Genomic DNA, 19,012 nt, shown 5'->3' on the forward strand with positions numbered 1-19,012 from the left:
AATATATGAGCCTTTTTAAAAAAGTATAAACAATAAAAAAAAAAAAAAAACATAAAAATACATGTAAAAAGACTTATGTATAAAGAATCATTTCTTAAAACAACATGCAGTGAATATATATTTATATTATTTAAGATTCATCTGTTTATATTTCAACACCTGTTTCAAGCTTACACTCACATTTATTCCTGGTAGTACATCAGCTCTCAATCTAATAATTCATTTATACTCAGTTAATTCTACTTTGTTATTTATATCACCTCCTCTTACACTACTAGATATAGTTCCAATAACTCTAAACATACACTCTCAATCAGTACCACTCTCTAGCATATGCCTGGCTAATTCATTAGTTTGACTGGATCTTCTCATATCAGACCAGTGCTCTATAACACAGTCTTTAAGTTTCTTTGTGGATTTTCCCAAGTAAAAACTTGTACACTGTTTTCATGCTGCCATATATATAATATTTATATGGTATTACAAGTTGCCAAACATTTAAATCTAAACCTTTCCCCTGTTACTGCATGTATACATTTGTTTTCTAAATAGATGCTGTTACAGCAAGAGCAATTATAACATGGAAAGGTACCCAGCTTATTAATAGATACCTTTCTTCTTCTACCTCCTTATAGCATTAGCTATGTTTCAGGCTTGAACAATTTTTAAAAACAAAATTAGGATGCGCATCAATGAATAACTTCACTTCTGGTAAAGCCATAGCCACTCCCCACTCACTATCCCATACACACACACACATACACACACATCTCTTAACTGTCTCTAAGTTGACAAAACATCCCCACTGTCTCTTATTTTTAGCACTGTCCCCATAAAATAATCATCACAATCAATTCCTAATGCCAGACGCTTAGCGTTTCACTCTTCTTGTTTGTAAAGTGCTTCATGATGCTTGACCTGTTGCTCTATTTATTTTTTATGCAAGTCCAAGTGATATTTTTAGAATGATCCTGATGTTACCTTTTATACTGTAGTTCCGTGAATAATGCAATGTAAGATAAGTGTGTCTCAAGCTGGTATAAGCCTAGGTCTGAGCAATATATTACCATTACCAAGGATGATGCCACAACAGGAGCAAAAAATGACTGATTTCAACAACAGACGGTCTTTCTGATGTCATTCTAATGAGATCCAATATTAGTCACGTTGGAAGGACATGATTAACAAACCATGGTACTCTGGCAAGGATAGTTTGCACCTTTCCACTCTAGCCTTTCGAATACTGGCTAAAATTGTATCCACTCCCATACTGCCCTTTTTAGGCAATGCCAAACAGATAAACCTACTGACATAGCAAAACCAACTCAGCTGAACCTCAAGGTGTTACTGCTCAATGCTAGGAGCCTAATAAAAGACTAAACTCCCGTCAAGCCTTCCTCACACTTGATAATATTTACAGAGATAGAGTTTAAAATGGCAGACAGTACCCCGGCAGTGCAAGGTTTCAATGCTTTACACACTTTTAGACCAGCAGCTGCACAAGCAAGGGCTAAAGATGGAGGTGTCTCCACATACATCAATAACAAGAATACCTCTAAGGTGGTAAAACAGGATGATATTATGGAGTTCCTCCACATGCAGATCAACACAGACAAACTAATGTATCATATCCTAGCCAGTCCTTGTCTCAAGAATCTCACAATACACACTTGGAGATGCTTACCGTCCAACCTAACACCTTACTCATGGCAGACTTTAATTACCCCTCTATAGACTATGAATCCTACATGGCCTCAAATCTACAAGTACAGAGACATCGAAACTTTGTAAATACAAACACTCCTGACTAAACGCCCACTAGAGGCTCCAACATACTGGACCTCATACTCAGAAATATGAGAGAATGCTGCACCCCCACAATGTCTCATTCTCCCTGGTAAGGTCCAACCATAAAGTTGCTTCCTTTGAAATGAAAATCAACTCCATAACCCTATTAAAACCGTAAACGGTAGGAACTATTCCAAGGAAAATCACCTTTTACTGAATGATGGTTTGTCACAATTTAATGCCCCCCTCCAAATGCCGAAAAAACCCCACAACCTGTGCTAAATTATTCTCAGAAATTCTGTACAACCATGTAAATGGCTGCACTGAGGCTGCTGTACCTACCAGAAGCGAGCCCAGGACTAGCCCCAGAAACAAACTGCCCTGGTGGCATCCCAATTTAAACAGGACTGCATCCCAATTTAAACAGGATATACAACAAAAGGAAAAAAATATGGCAAAAAATCAGGAAGGGTAATTCCCATAAAGATAAAAACTCTCTCATCAAACTAAATAGGCAATTAAGAGGGTTAATTAGGTCAAGCAAACCAACTTTGAGGTTAAGATAGCCTCCCAAGTGAAACATAACCATAAGGCCTTCATCAGCTATGCCAGAAACCTCAATGGCAGCACACAGCAATGTGCTAAACTGGTGATTAATGGTGCTAGAGTCACAGAGTCTGGTGATTCAGTGAACCTGCTAGTGGACAAATTCAGTTCCAACGTTACCCCCTTTCTCACCCCCAACCATCCCCCCAAAAATATGCTCAAACATAACCCCTCCAACTATACCTAGGGGCGTGTACTGGCTTGCTAAAGACAAGAACATGGTCTCAATGGATCCCATTAACATCCCAAGATGCCTCCTGAACAGTTTAAAATAGAGCTTATCAGGATCCCTGGAGTCATTATTTAACTACAGTCTTAAAGCAGGTTTTGTGCCACGTGAATGGAAGACTAGGAAGGTCATCCGCTTTCATAAGGGAAGACCTTCAACAGATCCTGAAAACTACAGGCCCATTAGTCTGAATAGTCTTATTTGCAAAGCCATGGAAAAAAATGAACATGGAAATTATCAACAAGGACATAAGAGACCTCCAGATACTGGATCCATCCCAGTTTGGCTTTGTCAAAGGAGAGTTGTGCTTACTGAATGTGGTGGACTTCTTTGAAAAGGTCACTAAGGCAATGCATGAGGGGGAAAACAGTGCATACTGTCTACCCAGATCTGGCTAAAGCATTTGATACAATACCCCACTCGGGCATTGTCAACAAACTTACAGAGCTACGTATAAACCCCTTTATAACATTCTGGATCGTTAGATGGCTCACTAATAGGGCCCAGGAAGTCAGAATTATTGAGGCCACCTCCACAAACAGGCGGGTCACTGGTAGAGTCCCCTGGGCTGTGTGCTAGGCCCACTCCTCCTTGGCATCTACCTTTCGGATGTCAAAGCCAATGTCAAAGGCCTCTGGCTAGTCAAGTTCACAGATGATTGCAAACTGGGTGCAGTCATTAAATTCCCCTAAGATAAAAGCACCCTTCAGGAAGGACTAACACAGACAAATGCTTGGTGGCAAAGTCTTGACTTAAAACTCTACACCAAGAAATGCATTACAGTACCTCTTGGGAAATCAGCCACTCCATGTAACTACATCATCAAAAAAACACCCCTAAAAGTTGATTCACTATTGAATGATCAGGAAACTCATGCAGACAGTAACCTCGTCTTTGACTAATGTGCGTCTAAAGTAGTAAGATAATCCTTCTATGTTGTTCAGCTTATAAGTAAGGGCATGGCATCTAGATCCAGAAAGGTCATAATACCACTGTACTCAGCCCTCATCAGATCCATCATAGATTATAATGCCCCCTTTGGTATACACTTGACCAAACACATGCAGCAACTGCAATGTCCACAAAGGTTCCTTACAAAAAGGATGCAAGGAGTAAACACAATGCTCAATGCTGACTGCCTCAATGCCCAGTCTCTTTACTCGGTACCATACAAACTTCTGAGAGGTGATCTTTGCCTGGCATACAAGGCGTCCGTGGACCTTGTTTTGATGAACCTTCTGCACATCTGCAAAACAAACAGCGTCAGAACTACTAAACTAAAAGACTTAAATTTTGCTTGCAACATAAATAGGAGATATTAGAGAGAGATGTTTCTCAGAGAATTCCCATTTTCTAGAACAGGCTCCCCATCCACGTGAGGCAGAGTTCCTCCCTTATCCCTATTTAAGCACAACTTGAACCAATGGATGAGTAATCAGAAATTCACTCCTGCTCTGGCACCTTTGTCTCTTATGGACAGAAGCAGTCAGTAAATCACCTCTCTATATAAATCAAATTTGTGGGTTACATTTGGGTTACACAGCTAGGCTTATAAGGGCCCTAGTGGTCGTTAGCCTAGTATAAGCCTATGAACCTATTTGTTTAGAATACCCCTGATGCCTAGTGGTGGCACAGAGAAATAACTCTGTGAAGAACTGGGTTTGTTCAGAGGGTAGATGGTTTGAAACTCATGCCTCCGATCTTACTTTTAACTTTCTTTTAAAGACTTTGGGAAATATGAAAGAGTATCCCTGGTGTCTAGTGCTCCCCCAACCCACATCGTATGTGTTGCACAACTTTATCCTGTTACATCTTTAAGTGCCTTACATCGTATGTGTTGCACAACTTTATCCTGTTACATCTTTAAGTGCCTTTAGGGCACAATACAAAGAGCATTCTTGGTGTCAAGTGTTCCCCCCTCCCTATGTCTTTCATGCTGGAACTTTGTTTTGTTATATTTTTCAGTGTCTTTATGGCATGCTTTAAAGAGTATCCCTGGTGCCTAGTGTTCCCCCCAGTACTGCAGGACTCGCTCAGTAGTCTGGGGGGGACTGGAGGTAACACACACGTGAAGAAACTCATCCCTCTGCATACATACACACACATATCCACATGTGTACACCCCACCCCACCACCACTAATTACCTCATTCTCCCCCAGTACTTAAACTTTTAACATCTCACCCACTGGAAGCAACAGATGAACAGAAACTTTTCACCAAGTTCATGCTCTGTTGGGTAAATGCCTTACCACAAGACATATCCAGAATTTGAGCTCTACTCTTGTACAGTGACCACTGACTCTTATTACCTCAAACTATTCTGCTCAAGCTAAATAATTTAAATATTGAAGAATTTATTCAGCTGTTTATTTATCTACCATCACATTAAGTGAATTCGACCTTGTAAACTGCAAAGTTCAGTTCTACTATCTGTTCTTTCTAGCAGCTGAGCCTTAATTTTGCTATGATCCTTCTCTTCTCTAGGTGAAGCTCTAGGTTCTTTACTTTTGCCTTTATCTTTCCTCCGCTCATTGTGTTCATTCACCACTTCCAATACATGCTTTATCCTACTCAGGCTCATGAAAACGCTGGAGACAGCGCCATCAAGAAACATGCATCACTGTACAAAATACATACATACACATATGCAGGAGCACACCCAGGCAGTTTGGATATCAGTTCACCTACTGGCATCTCTGTAGGGCAGGATAATCCCCCAATGATGCACAAAAGGACATGCAGAGTTTGCCTAGACAGCACCTTAGCCATGTGCCAAATTAGAGAAATAAGCACTGTATGGTAGCAACTCTAAGTACTGCTCAATGGCTTTTCCCCGTCACCAAACTGTACGACTTATTTTACTGCGTGCCTCTTTCTGATACAACTTATTTTACTGTATGCCTCTTTCTGATGCAAGTATTGCTATAGCAGGGTGGGTTGGTAGTGTGATATTTAGTGCTTATATGGTATATTAATAGCAATGTGGCTCACAGCAATTTTACACTGTGAATTATGAGAGGCCGTATGCAAAATTTTTCCATTTGTCAAAAGTACAGAACAAATATTTGACAATTATTTTTGTCTGCAATTATATCACTTTGGACCTTTCTTTTCTAATTTCATGTACATTGTTGAACTGATCATGCTTCTTTATCAGCTACTACTTTTTCTCAAGCAGTAGCTAAAATGACTAAATCTGAATCAATCCCTTTCTATTCCCATTAACAAGTAATTCAAAAATGACTAGACAGTCACATCTGATTGACCCATACCTTTAAATAATCAATAATAGAGCAGCAAAAAGTTCGCACTAGGGAAAATATAATTTTTAAAATGTAAACATCACAGCAATACACCAACTGTAAGAAGCAGTAACAAAAAGACAACTCTACCAAGGGATATCATTTTACATGAAAAAGACCTAAAATAAACTTTCTTAAAAGATTTTCACACATTCTAAAATGTTCACACACTGTAATGAGGACTTTTGGCTAACATCAGGTGTACAGAGGGATACATACATAAATAAGTAAATACATACATACATAAATAAAAAAAACAAGTGTGGACATTTCAAGATGTTATTTACTAGGATTAAAAACTAAAAACATGTTACATTCAATGGAAAAAATTCTGTTCTGTGAATGCAAGAATGTAACATACGTCTTTATCTACACTCTACCTTAAATTACCTGATATGTGCAGGTGTAGTCCCACAACAACCTCCAACAATGTTGACCAAACCATCCAAAGCAAATTCCTACAAGAAAAAAATACATATAAATAAACACAAAAAATATTAAACAATAAAATACTGAACACTTTTAATTTTGTGTGACTATATTCTTTCAAAATTGCAAACAAATTTCCTGTACATTAAAATACTTATCAAAAGAGGTGTTTGTACATTTTGCTAGAACTTACAGAACTGAGTTTTTAACTCTGGAAATTGGAAGCCTAGGAAGCAGCTGCCTCCATATGATATTTCAGAGAACCTGATAACATCGTACATTATCAAATATCTCAGCAACCTAGTAGATGCTACCTTGTATGGTGGCTGAGAAAACCTGACAAGTAATACTTCTATCAATGACTACCTAAGGCAATTTAGCAATGTAAATACTCCAGTGTCTGTGACAACCTACCTGTATCACTGAATAACTGGGTCAGTCTAGCAAACAATCTTCTAGAGAGTATATGACAAGATAGAATATACCACTATCACTGAATATTTACAGCAATACAGCAAACAGCATCCTCTTGGGCATCTTCAAAACAGAATGAGTGAGCGGACTCAGAGAATCTTTATAAAGAGTATTTCAACGTAATAATCTGTGCCGTTTACAATCTATAAAAGTATGACAGGTAGCTTCTTCTAGGGTATGACAGCATGTCCTAGAGTACATTGAGTAACTTGTAAAAAATAATCAACTGGAAAATATGCCTTTAGTAGGAACACTAACCGTAAATAAAAAGTTGTGCTCTATTCTGTCAAAAAATTTAAAAGCATCTAATGCAAGGGAAAATATGCTATTTTTATTAGAGCAGTTAAGCATTTGCAAAGTTTCAAGTCACAGTGTGTGATCATTACCCTGTCTGACTTGAAGAAGACCCAACTGAAGTAGGAATAATACGGACAAGTTTGAGACAATATGCTCTACACACAAGGCAGAGGTCACCTCTCAGTAGCCTTTATAATACTGAGAAGATGGGCATGGTTTTGAGACAATCTACATAGTTTCTATGACTTAAGCTCTTAATTTTTTTAGTGAGTTCCAGTTGTGAAAAGTGTTTGGATAGGTAAATAATGAGAGATATTATACTCAATGACTGATCTACTGAGTGTCGCGTACACTGAAACAATTACATCCCTGGATCTGGATGTAATACCTTTAGATATAAGCTGCGTGACAATAAAGGACTTCTTTACATTAGCGGATAAATGGTGATCAAATAACAGTTCATTGTCAACATAGGTTCCCAGATCCCTAACTATGGGATCAATTTTCAGGGGTGTATCAATGTGACAGTTACAAGCGAAGTCATGCTTGCCAAAGGATATGATTATACATTTCTAGGCATTTAGTTTTATTGTATGGTTTTGACATCAGCTGTTTGTTTAGAGCATGACTTCTTGAAGGATCTTCATCACTTTTGGGGAATTTATGATGGCACCAAGTTTATGGTCACCTGCAAACTTGGTCAGCCACAAACCCATAACATTAGTTTTGACCTCTGAGAAGTAAATACCAAAGAGAAGTGTCCCACACACTGAAACATGGGGCACACCACTAGTGCCAGGTCATTTGGAGGAGGCAGAGCAGCTCACCCTTATTTCCTGGGTTCTAAATGTGAGCCAGATCACTATCCAATGGCGTATATGGGGATTGACAGTTAGCTATGAGAGTTTATCTATGATAATTGTAGGATCGTGTTGAATGCCTTTAGAAATGCATTCACTGCAAACCAAGTAGCCACTACACAAAAACCATCAACAGATGCATTATGTGGAAAAGTGCCTAGGTTCTGTGGCAAAGGTTTGGCTTGGTGTTTTTAATAACAAAATTTAATGTAGTCAGTCTGCTTAGCTAAAGTACCTTAGACACTTTCCAACCATTTTTTTAATTAGAAAAGCATAAAAAATAATCTAAATAAATTATTTCCTGAATGATTTAGTTTTATCCACACATAATCTGAGCTGCTAATGAACATCCATGTACTGCAATAAATATTCTCATACAGATGGTGTACTGACTGATTTAAGCTACCCTCAATACTTACATCTGAAATGAAGAATGGATTCAAATGTAAACACTGTCTTTATGAAATAACAAGTAAGAAGAACACCGACTGGCTATGTGACAAAAAAGGATGATGGCCTTACTGCATCCTAGGCAACTGGGCTTTGATAAGTGTCCCCTGACTGGAGAGTCACGTAAGGCATGAACGGAGTGATGGGGTGTGGTCCGCTAGTCTCCACCAGGAAGAAGGAGAGGAATGCATGCACTCGGGGCACACTGCCAGTGTTTAATCCCTGCTGGAGAATGGGAAGATCACCACTTGTGCTTTTAGGGGAGGGGCAGGACCACTTGTAGGTAATGCACCTTTCAGAAGTGGGTGTACACCCTCTGCTGGAAGCCCACTGCATGTTCTGTCCCAGCGCTTACTGGGTGTGCCTTGGGAGTGGAAAAATTCTACCTGATGGCTATCTGAGTAACAACCGCTCCCAGATGACCTTCACTGTAGTGATGGGGAATAAATTGCCAGAAGGGGTTGATGATCGACAGTGGGAACAAAGAAAAAATTAAAAAAGTAAGCAGGCTGCAAAGATAGGGCTTGCAATTCAGACAGTCTGGCTGCTGTAATGGAGATCAGAAAAGAATCTTTCACTAAAAACTTGACTTATGCATCAGATGCTGACTCGGGAGGGGAATAAAGTTTTTTCTAGTACAAAGGTGTTGGAGGGTATACATTTTTCCCGTACAAAACACATACCCCATATAGGTATAGGATCCTTCAATGCAGTTCTAATGATACAGATATCTTTCAGAAAGGCTTTGCATACTTTCAAAGATGACAAGAACACAGCATTAGAGACTTGACAGAGATTAAAAATAGCAGTAAGGTGCACTTTTATAGAAGAACAGCTAAGTCATGTGCAAAAAAATGTGTAATTGGTTAGTCCAAGCCTGATAGAAGGTCATTACATACACTTTGACAATGCCCAAAGAGATGAGTCCACTTGCTGGACTACCCTGGATGGGTAGGCAGGATTTTCTAGCCATGAAAGGAACTGGAAAAAACAAGAGGTTATATGTAGGGGTTCAGGGTCTGGATGGTCCAGAAGTCTTCTCCAACAGATAAGGCCTGAGGAGGGAAGCCTGACATGAAACCAAAAAAGCTAAGAAAATGACTCTGGATTTCTGCTGTTTGGCTTTTTGCTTTAAAGTCAGAATCAGTGGAAGTAGGAAAAATCATACAGGAGTAAAAGGCGCCATTTCTGAATGACAAAATGAGAAAAAGGAATTTTCTGTATCTGGCAACAGTCAAAGCAGCAACGTGATTGTATCAAGGCTTTCTCCAAGTGATACAACAACTTCTGTACTTACTGATGAACTGAGAGACTTCTACTGGCACAACAGAAGACAATAACTGACTAAACCTGTCTACTAAGCAGCTGGCATCTCCCAGACAGTGATTAGTATGCAAAAACCGGTTGATTAAAGTAGCACATTCTCATGTCCTCACTACTCATTAACAAGGGGCTGAGCTGTAGCTAGACCACTCTGCAACTTGGGCAGTCCCCAGAATAGCTTCTCTTTCATTTATAAAATGACAACTAAAATAATCCCATTTGAAGTTAAGGACCAAAAGGAAAAAAAACATTCAGTCCACACACCTTTCAGCTTCTTGTTAGTTACTTACATACTCGTGCACGCACAGAAACGCATACATGCATTCTCTAAATGCACACAAGCAAATTAAATTTAAGCAACTCTCGATACAAAAATCTCATCACTTGTGTGCGTATAAGTTCATGGTCCTCCATGAAAAAGTAGGGGATATATAAATTCATTTCTCACATCTGTCCAAAGCTCTGGACTCTGTCAGGGGGAGAGAGATATAGCAGGGCTCTACAATACTGCTACCTTTTCAAGGGCAGCCACTGCCATAACTGAGTCAGGCTTCAAGTTCTCTAACAATCCCAACCTTAGGATGACTGGAGGACCCTGCCCAGTCTCCTTGGGACAGATCCCATAACATTAGCATTGTCCCATTCCATAACAGCAGACAGTTTTAACATAACAAACTGTTGGAACCACCCAGGAAATTCACTGGGAGGTCTGAAATGGCTTCTGCAATCTTCTGTAGGAAGGATATTAGATCAGTGGGCCACATCTGTCTTTTCCTCATCATCTCCGAGACTTTCTCAACCTGAGGTACAGCATATGGTGAGTCTGCATCCACCTCATCTCTGACCCCTGTGTTACATGACTTAACATGAAAGTTCAAGTCCTTGTCAAAGTCAAAGTGAACTTTATTGGCATTCTGACCACACAACAGTGCAACTTGAACAAAACTGCAAACTCAATCTGCATACAAAATATACTGATAATATTAATACAACAATAACACGTATACTAATGCTAATCCTTCCTCTTCCATACATGTTTCCTGACTGACCTCACAGGTGAAGGATCACAGCAGAATAAAGAGACACAGTGATGTCCAGAAGCCACTGAGAAACCCTGTATGAGGTAACAATAATTTTGCAGAGCCCTGATAAATGCATCCAAGCACTTATCAAAGTCTATTTCAGGAGGGAGAGCATAATATGACCTTGCTGAAGCTGGTCTGGAAGTCATACTAAGAGACTTGATAAGCTAAGCAGATGATTGTTTAGAAGCTACTCAAAGTAACAATGGATATTTTCCTGGCAAAGGGACATGGAAAGGAATGTCTATACCTTGACTTCCCAAGTTTCTACTTTTGGAGGATCAGAAGAAAAGGCAACAGCATCAGGCTCCAACAACAAGGTTGATGGACCCAGCTCCAAAGCTTCCACTGGCATCCAGTGTTTGTCAATCTCAGATGACAGCTTTTTTTTTTTTTTGCATTAAAAAATAAATGTAGCTTATTCTTCCTATTTCCAATGGTATTCAGAGTGAAAGCCTGGCAAACACTACATCTGATGCGCATTACAATAAAGAACACAATTAGCCTCCCTCCCTCCTAACTGAAAGTCATGGATACAAGTCAAGACTGCAGCTGCTAGGCTTGTGTGCATCACTCTCTTCTGTTGACTTGGTGAGAAAACAGCCTGGTGCTTGGATGTCTTCCAGTTTGACTATCTGGTTTCTTCCTGCAGGAGAATTGGGCCAGTCTGGAAGATGGGGTGGAGGCATGGTCGTACTCAAGACAGCCTCGTCTCTATTCTGTTCTCCCTTCTTCTTCTTCTTATTCAGGAGGTCCACAATCAAGTCTTGGAAGACCTCCCAAAAACAAGATTTCCACCCAGAAAGGGTCATCAGGAGTAGCCTTAAGGTCATTCATACAGAATAAGAAATGTAGCCATGTTATCCTTTGCAGGAACGTATTCTAGCCTGCTGCCCTAACCATAGGTCTATATCACTTCGTCGAAATGGCAGAAGTTCGAACACCATATATTCCAACTTCTAACCTCGAAGTGCAAAACCATTGAAGGCTTAGAACAGCAATTTTTTTCCCCATGGAAAAAAATCGCTGTTCCAAGAAACACTCACACACAACACAAGCACACCAAAAAAACAGCAATCCACACACATGCACTTAAAATCCTACATCTAACCCTACACTAAACTGTACATACACTACTATCTATCCACTTACCTTAACCCAAACCCTAACCCTAAGGTCCGTCAGTATTGCACACTCACCTGACCCATGCCCTAACCCTAACTCACCTATCCTGCCCTACCCTAAAGTCTGTCACTATCGCACACCCACGTCACCCGCGCCCTAACCCTAACTCACCTAACCCGTGCCCTAACCCTAACGTCCACACAATCGCACACTTACCTGAACCCAACCCGTAACTTTCCACCACAGTGCTGAAAATCTCGAAGCCACAGAAACGGCCCACCAAATTTTTTCCCTGGGAAAGAATTCGGTGTTCCGCGGCTTTGCGATAATCAGTTTTCGAACTTCACAGGTCGAACATATGGTGTTCGAACTGCTGAAGTTTCAACGAACTGATAGGAACCCCCTAACCATAACATCAGCACAAACTAAATTACAGTAGGTCATGTGCAAGTCACTGCAAAAGTCATCATAAGGGTCTTAAGCAGGTCTTTCTTGATCCAGAATGAGGACAGTTTTCTGCTTCTTCACTGCCAGATCTATTGAAACATCCAAGTCTCAATGTGCAGAGGAACACATTAATTTATGTGCTCTCTGACTAAATTCTTTGACTCCTTATGAGGCGAAAAACTGCTACAACCCTGGACCTACGCTAAACCAATAAACATCCACAGGAACCCGGCCAAGAAAGTTCAATAAGAATTTTACTGAAATCTGCCAGAGACTTTAGAGGCTGCCTTTCTTCTTTTTATTTTTTTACAAACAAGATATATCTTTATTAAATTATCATGTATGACATAGGCATACATTTATATAAATGAAAACAAACCATACAGCCATAATTTTACTTGCAAACATTATACATCACTTATATATAATCTATTCCATCAGTCAGTCAGACATTACATAGCTCATTCATATCCTGCCTTTTTTTAACCTCATTCCTCCTCTGCATGTATTGTTCCCATGATTCCCATTTTTTCTATGTAATTTGTTCCTACCCTTTTCTAAATATCCCAATTCCAGTTGTTTTATCTCAGTTACTATAGTCACCATCTCTAGTACATCTGGTTTAGACTTTGATTTCCATTTTCTATTAACTCCTGTTTTGGCAGCTACCATAATTAGAATCAGCAAGGCCTTACTGTGTCTAGGCAATTCCGATTCTGCATCACAGCTCAAAAAAATCACTTCCTTAGTTATACAAATTTGCTCACCCAGCATCTCTGACAGAGTAGTCTGCAGGGAAGCTTTAAAGGCTGCCAACCCACCTTTCTTACTGGGAGCAAAAACCAGATGTTTAAATGCAAAAATAGTATCCTAGAGGAAAGCCACCTTGAGTTGCATGACCACCAGCTCATCCTACCTCTTTCCTGATAGTCATTCAAACATTTCTAGGTAGAAGGTAAAGGATCACAGGCCATTCCATGGGAATTCATGCGCCTGAGGATTTCTGAAAAACAATGGAGTCATCTAAAAGGGGAGGAGAGTTATGGGGATGGGATGGATGCCTTGTCCTTATTCATCTAAGAGGTAACAGCCTCTAAGTCCTCTGCCCATTTAAACCTAACTCTGAGATGGACAGACCTATGCTCGGATGGCATGTTGTGATTATGTGATGGGCAAATGCTTAAAGTTAAGTGTCAGGATTCCTGCAATGTTGAGGCAGGAGAGACACAGAAGAGGCCTAGTGATGCCATTAGATCATGTTCCTTAAGGGTACTGTAACACAACAGTAAGTACAAGTCTCACTAGATATACTGCTGCTGCACATCCACTGACAGGCCTGTCCACCAAACCCTGCCGGTGTAGCAGCATTTGGAGACTCTTCTGTGGATTTTCTGGCGATATTATACTTCAGGGCCTCACCAGATGCGCAGTGGTAAGCCCCGCCCAAAACCCACCCCCGTGCTATTTCGTAATCAGGCACTAATGAATATGTATTCCCTCGAAGAATCCTAATACACTGTCCGGCTTTTAGTACGTGTCTTGTGTTGTCTTCGAGAACAATTGTTTGTTTCTTATTTATTAAATAAAAGACATATTTCAGAAACTTCGTTTTGTTCCTGCTTCTGGCTGTCTGCAAAGTATATTTTCTTTTAAATTAAACGGCAAACTACATGGTCACTTTTTAAGCTAATGATTTAATCGGAAGATATATTTTTTTGTTCAAAATAAAGTATATAAGCTCACTTCTTATTCTTGTCCTGACCTAGGGTTACCACCAGTTTTCCTTTAGGCTGGGCAGTCCCTTATTTGGGCAGGTGTGTCCTTTTCAGGGAGGGGGGGTATGAAAATGGCAAGTGTCCTTTTTTTTCTAAGTTCCCTTTATTAGTCGACTAAAGCTATTATTTTTGTATTTGAATCACTTACCAACCAACTAGAATTCTAAAAAGAGTGGGCTTTTATTTTAGCAAAAAAGCTATTATTTTTGTATCTGAAACACTTCAAAATGCAACAAGCAACTAAAATTCTTCAAGAGTGTGCTTTTATTTTTAGCAAAAAAAGTCCATTCATTTGCATTGTTTGAATGCCATGTCAATCATGGCTCATTACATATGCAGACCTGGTTATCAATCATTCGCGACACTCCCACTTCTGCACGAAATGCAAGGTGATGCCTTCAAGTACAATATCGCCGATTTTCTTTGGGTGCTCCAGTTTCCTCCCACATCCAAAAAACATGCCATAGATGAAGTGGCAATTCTCCAAACTGCTTGTAGGTTGTAAGTGCGTGTGTGTGTGTGTGTGTGTGTGTGTGTGTGTGTGTGTGTGTGTGTGCGTGCGTGCGTGTGTGTGTGTGTGTGTGTGTGTGTGTGCGTGCGTGCGTGTGTGTGTGTGTGTGTGTGTGTGTGTGTGTGTGTGTGTGTGTGTGTGTACACGCACCCTACTGCAATGGACTGGTGTTCTCTCCAAGACTGTTTTTTGTCTTACACCCACTGAGTCCTAGAATAGGTTCAATATGGCTCTCAATACAAAACTAGACTAAGCAGGTATACTGAGAATGAATGAATGAATGCATTTGCGCATATATAAAGCTTATGGTTAACAGACCACCTTGCTTTGCAAAGGATGGTTTGCACCTGCCCCACCAGGCTTCCAGATATTTGCTAAAACTTTATCCACCCCCTTAGAGTCTTTTTTAGGCAATGTCAAAATTACAACACTGCCACTAAAGCAAAAAAAAAAAAATCTTCAAAGCAACCTTAAAGTGTTACTGCTCAATGCTAACAGCCTAAACAAGAAACTTCACACCCTAATACGCTCTCTTCACTCTGAAGAATGTAGACATCTATGCTGTTACCGACACTTGGTTTATAGCAACAGAAAGTACTTCTGCAGTTCAAGGCTACAGTGCCTTTCTTACATTTAGACCAACAGCAGCACTGACAATGGCTAAAGGTGGCGGTATCTCGAGGTACATTAGAAACAAATACAACTCCAGGCTGGTTACACAGGATGATGCTCTGGAGTCATAGCCGGCTTTAGGCACCAGCAAACCCTGCGGTCGCTGGGAGAACCCAACCACAGCAAATTATCTTATCTTGATATTTTTTAACATGTCTGTCAAACTAACAAAAGCTAGTGCAGCAATCTTGTATACTTAATAAACGACGTGCATAATAACTCTTATTTATATCTCCTCTAAATTTCCAAGATATCTCTGGTTATAGTAGCACCCACAACATAGCCAGCTTTAGATACCTGCAATACCTGTGGCTGCAAGGGAGGGCCTTAATCATCCTTGACTGCGTGGGGTTCCTACAAAAGCTGCTGATGAATTATGCTCTTTAACCTGAACAAGGCTATGGTATGACTGTTAGGATAAAGCTGATAATGAACCTAAGCAAGGTAAGCAATAGAGAGATCCACAGGTCAAGAGAGACTGATTTGAGTGCAAACCTTGTATTTTAAGAAGAGCTGATGCTTCCAATCTTCAGAGATGTTTTTTTTTTTTCTTTCTTTCAGGGAGTTTTATAAATATTGGTAGAATACCAGATACTACATCTCCCAACTTCTTTGCACAAAAATTCAACACAATTCCAAAAATATTAGGAGAATAAAGTCTCAAAATCAGGAACACATTTTAAATATTAGTCTAACTCACTTAAAAATGTAACACTTTTTGCATCAACATGCATTTTCTTGGATAATACAAAGTATAAACTGCTGATGCCTGGAATTATTGACTGTCTGCATTCCTGAATGATTTATTAGCAAATCAAACTTTTTTTTATGAAGGATAGAGCAAAATTATGAGCAAAATCAGGGAAAGTCTGTGAAATCAGGGACAGTGACATGTATGTTTTACTCCTCAAGTGACTTACCCCTGATGCTGTTTGACGACTGCTAAACAGCAGTCCCTGATTTGGTGTGGCAGTACCAGTGTTGCACAATGTATTGCTGTTTGCTGAAATAAGTACTAAACTAGTACTGCTATGGCTTTTGTGTGTGTTTGTATAAAATATCACTGATTTTTATCTCTGCACACACCTAATAATGCCAGGACACATACATTATTCTTCTGGGTATCAGTGAAAAATGTAGCTAACAAAGTAATTATATTTCAAAAGTAATGCATAAAATATATCACAGAACATTCAGACACTTCAGTCTTCAAAGAGACTGGTGGTCCCCACTCCCCAGACTGTATAAACCATCCTTGACTGTGTGAGGACCCCATAAAACTGTTGCTGGTTGGGGAAAAACTGAGAAAAAATGTATTAATTTTCTGATTACGCTCTTTAACCTGAACAGGGCTGACCCTGTTAAGATAAAGCAGATAATGGCCTCTCCTCTCAACTGCACCCATTCTAATACCAGTCCTGCTCAGGTGTGTGTGTGTGTGTGTGTGTGTGTGTGTGTGTGTGTGTGTGTGTGTGTGTGTGTATAGGAAGCTGCTGTAGGTTATGGGGGGGTTACTTAATTTTCATTACAGTCTAACCATAGAGGTGTCCTCATGAGGATGAGGACAGTGTTTTCATTGTTTCTTTTACTTTTCTCACAGACCTCTGATATGTACAAAGAAGGTTACTATAAGTTGTGTAGGGGCAGTGTGTACCGTCTAGGGGCAACGATGTTGAATACATTACTATAATCGTTATTCTTTTCACTTTCCTCACAATCACACTTTAGGCATGCACATAGGCAGCTGCATTTGACAGTTTGGGTTGAGGAGTGAGGTGTCATGTTATGTTTATGTATGTCAGCACTCACTTGAAACACATGACACTGGCAATTTGAACATCTGCTTTCATTCCAGTCTAACACCAGAGGGATGTATAGGCAGTGACTGTCTTCTTTTTTTTTTGGGGGGGGGGGGGTTAGGGAGGCAGGCCATATTCACAGATTGGACCTATGTATCCAGACAAAAAAAGTCTAGTTAGTTTTTTTGTGAGCTACTATTTTGTCATCTTTGAATATTAAGCCTTGGGCACATCTTATATCATCCTAGAAAGAAAAAGAAAAGACTGAAATAATTTTCTTACTCGTGTTTTTTTGTTTAGGACACTATTGTATTTAAAAAGTTGGGAAAATGCTCTAAAATGCACCTCAGGACACCTATATATGGCTTCTTGGACCCTGGCTTATCTGAGTTGTTTCCTAAGTGGTTATTACTGTGCTGTCTTGGTCAGGAAGGGTGTTCTGAAAGGATGCCAGGAAAACTTAAGTTGAACAGCAACACTGAAATTTCTTTCCTTAATCATCATTTTTGCTCAACCCATCATTGGATGAAAAGTTTATGTAAAAAGAAAAAAAAAAAGAAAATGCACTTTAGAGCATATATACAGCATTTCACCTATGTCTAGACCTATACATAGAGTTGCTATGATGTATCATTGCTGTAACCAAAATGCCAGTAACTGTGAACATCCCTCTGTTAGAAGGGTGAACATAGCGTGGTACATAGGCCTATCATACTGTAACAGCATTGTAGCTAAAGGTTATGCTGTACATAACTACTTCTAAAAGTTTGCAGCATGAACTAAAAGGCTTTTTGGAGGGGTGGCAGTGACAGGGTGATACTTTGACGGAAGTGCCTAGGGGGCCCCCAAACTTGACATTTGCTGGGGGCCCCCAAAATGCTAACACCGGTCTTCCTGTCTGGAGTTCATCCATGCCCAAGTCTCCGGAGACAAAGTTCCTTACCATGTCCTGGCCAGCTATAGGTCATTCTCTATGATCCACGTAGCTCACAACTCTTAACTAGACCTACTACAGGTGCTCACCATTCAACCAAATACCCAGTTCATGAGAGACCTTAACTATCCCTCTATAGACTGGGAAAAATACACTGCCTGAAATTCACAGGCACAATATTTTCTGGACTTTTTCAACACAAACACCCTGAGCACTCCAACCAGAGGATCAAACATTTTGGACCCAGAACTCACCAAAATGGGGAGTGTTGCAGAATCCCCACCCCCACCATCACATCCTCACTGGTGAGGTCTGACCACAAAGCTGTCTTCCTCAAAATAAAAATCAACCTGGAAGATCCGACTAAACTCATAACAGTTAGGAACTATTCTAAAGCAAACTACATTCTATTAAGCAGCAGTTTGCCAAAATTCATGGCTCCCCAAACCCACAGAACACAGCTACCTATGCAGAATCATTTACAGAAACCCTGTACAAACATGTAAATAGCTGCAATAAGGCCTCCACACTTAACAGAAGTAAGCACAGATCTGTCACCAAAAGCAAACCCCACTGGTGGAATCCTTACCTTAACAGGGTATATAACAAAAGAAAAAAGTCATGGCCAAAATCAGAAACAGCAACTCTCAGAGACAATGACTTTCTCACTCAACTTAGCAAGAAACTAAGAGGTTTAATAAAGTTCAGCAAGGCCAATTACAAGGTCAAATTAGCCTCCCAGGCTAACAACAATCACAGCTTCTTCAGCTATGTCAGAAGCCTTAAAAGTAACACTGAGCAATGTGCAGAACTGGTGGTAAATGGCACAATTTTCACTTATCAGGGTGACATAGCAAACCAACTGGAAGATAAATATAGCTCTAGCTTCACTCCTCACCCCCCTCACT

The 19,012-nt window shown here is 40.0% G+C and overlaps 1 protein-coding gene across 2 annotated transcripts in view; it reads right to left on the reverse strand.

The window, feature by feature from the left end:
- The window catches only part of MTR (5-methyltetrahydrofolate-homocysteine methyltransferase), a 1,755,520-nt gene that overhangs the window by 973,688 nt on the left and 762,820 nt on the right, over window positions 1-19,012 (reverse strand). For both annotated transcript variants that reach the window (XM_044059073.1, XM_044059064.1), the window contains exon 11: window positions 6,317-6,384. In XM_044059073.1, coding sequence (XP_043915008.1) covers window positions 6,317-6,384 — 68 coding nt within the window. The remainder of the gene's footprint in view (window positions 1-6,316; window positions 6,385-19,012) is intronic.

Source organism: Protopterus annectens, chromosome 1.part2 (genome assembly GCF_019279795.1).
Source record: "Protopterus annectens isolate FY-2018-M chromosome 1.part2, PAN1.0, whole genome shotgun sequence".
Classification (NCBI taxonomy): domain Eukaryota; kingdom Metazoa; phylum Chordata; order Ceratodontiformes; family Protopteridae; genus Protopterus; species Protopterus annectens.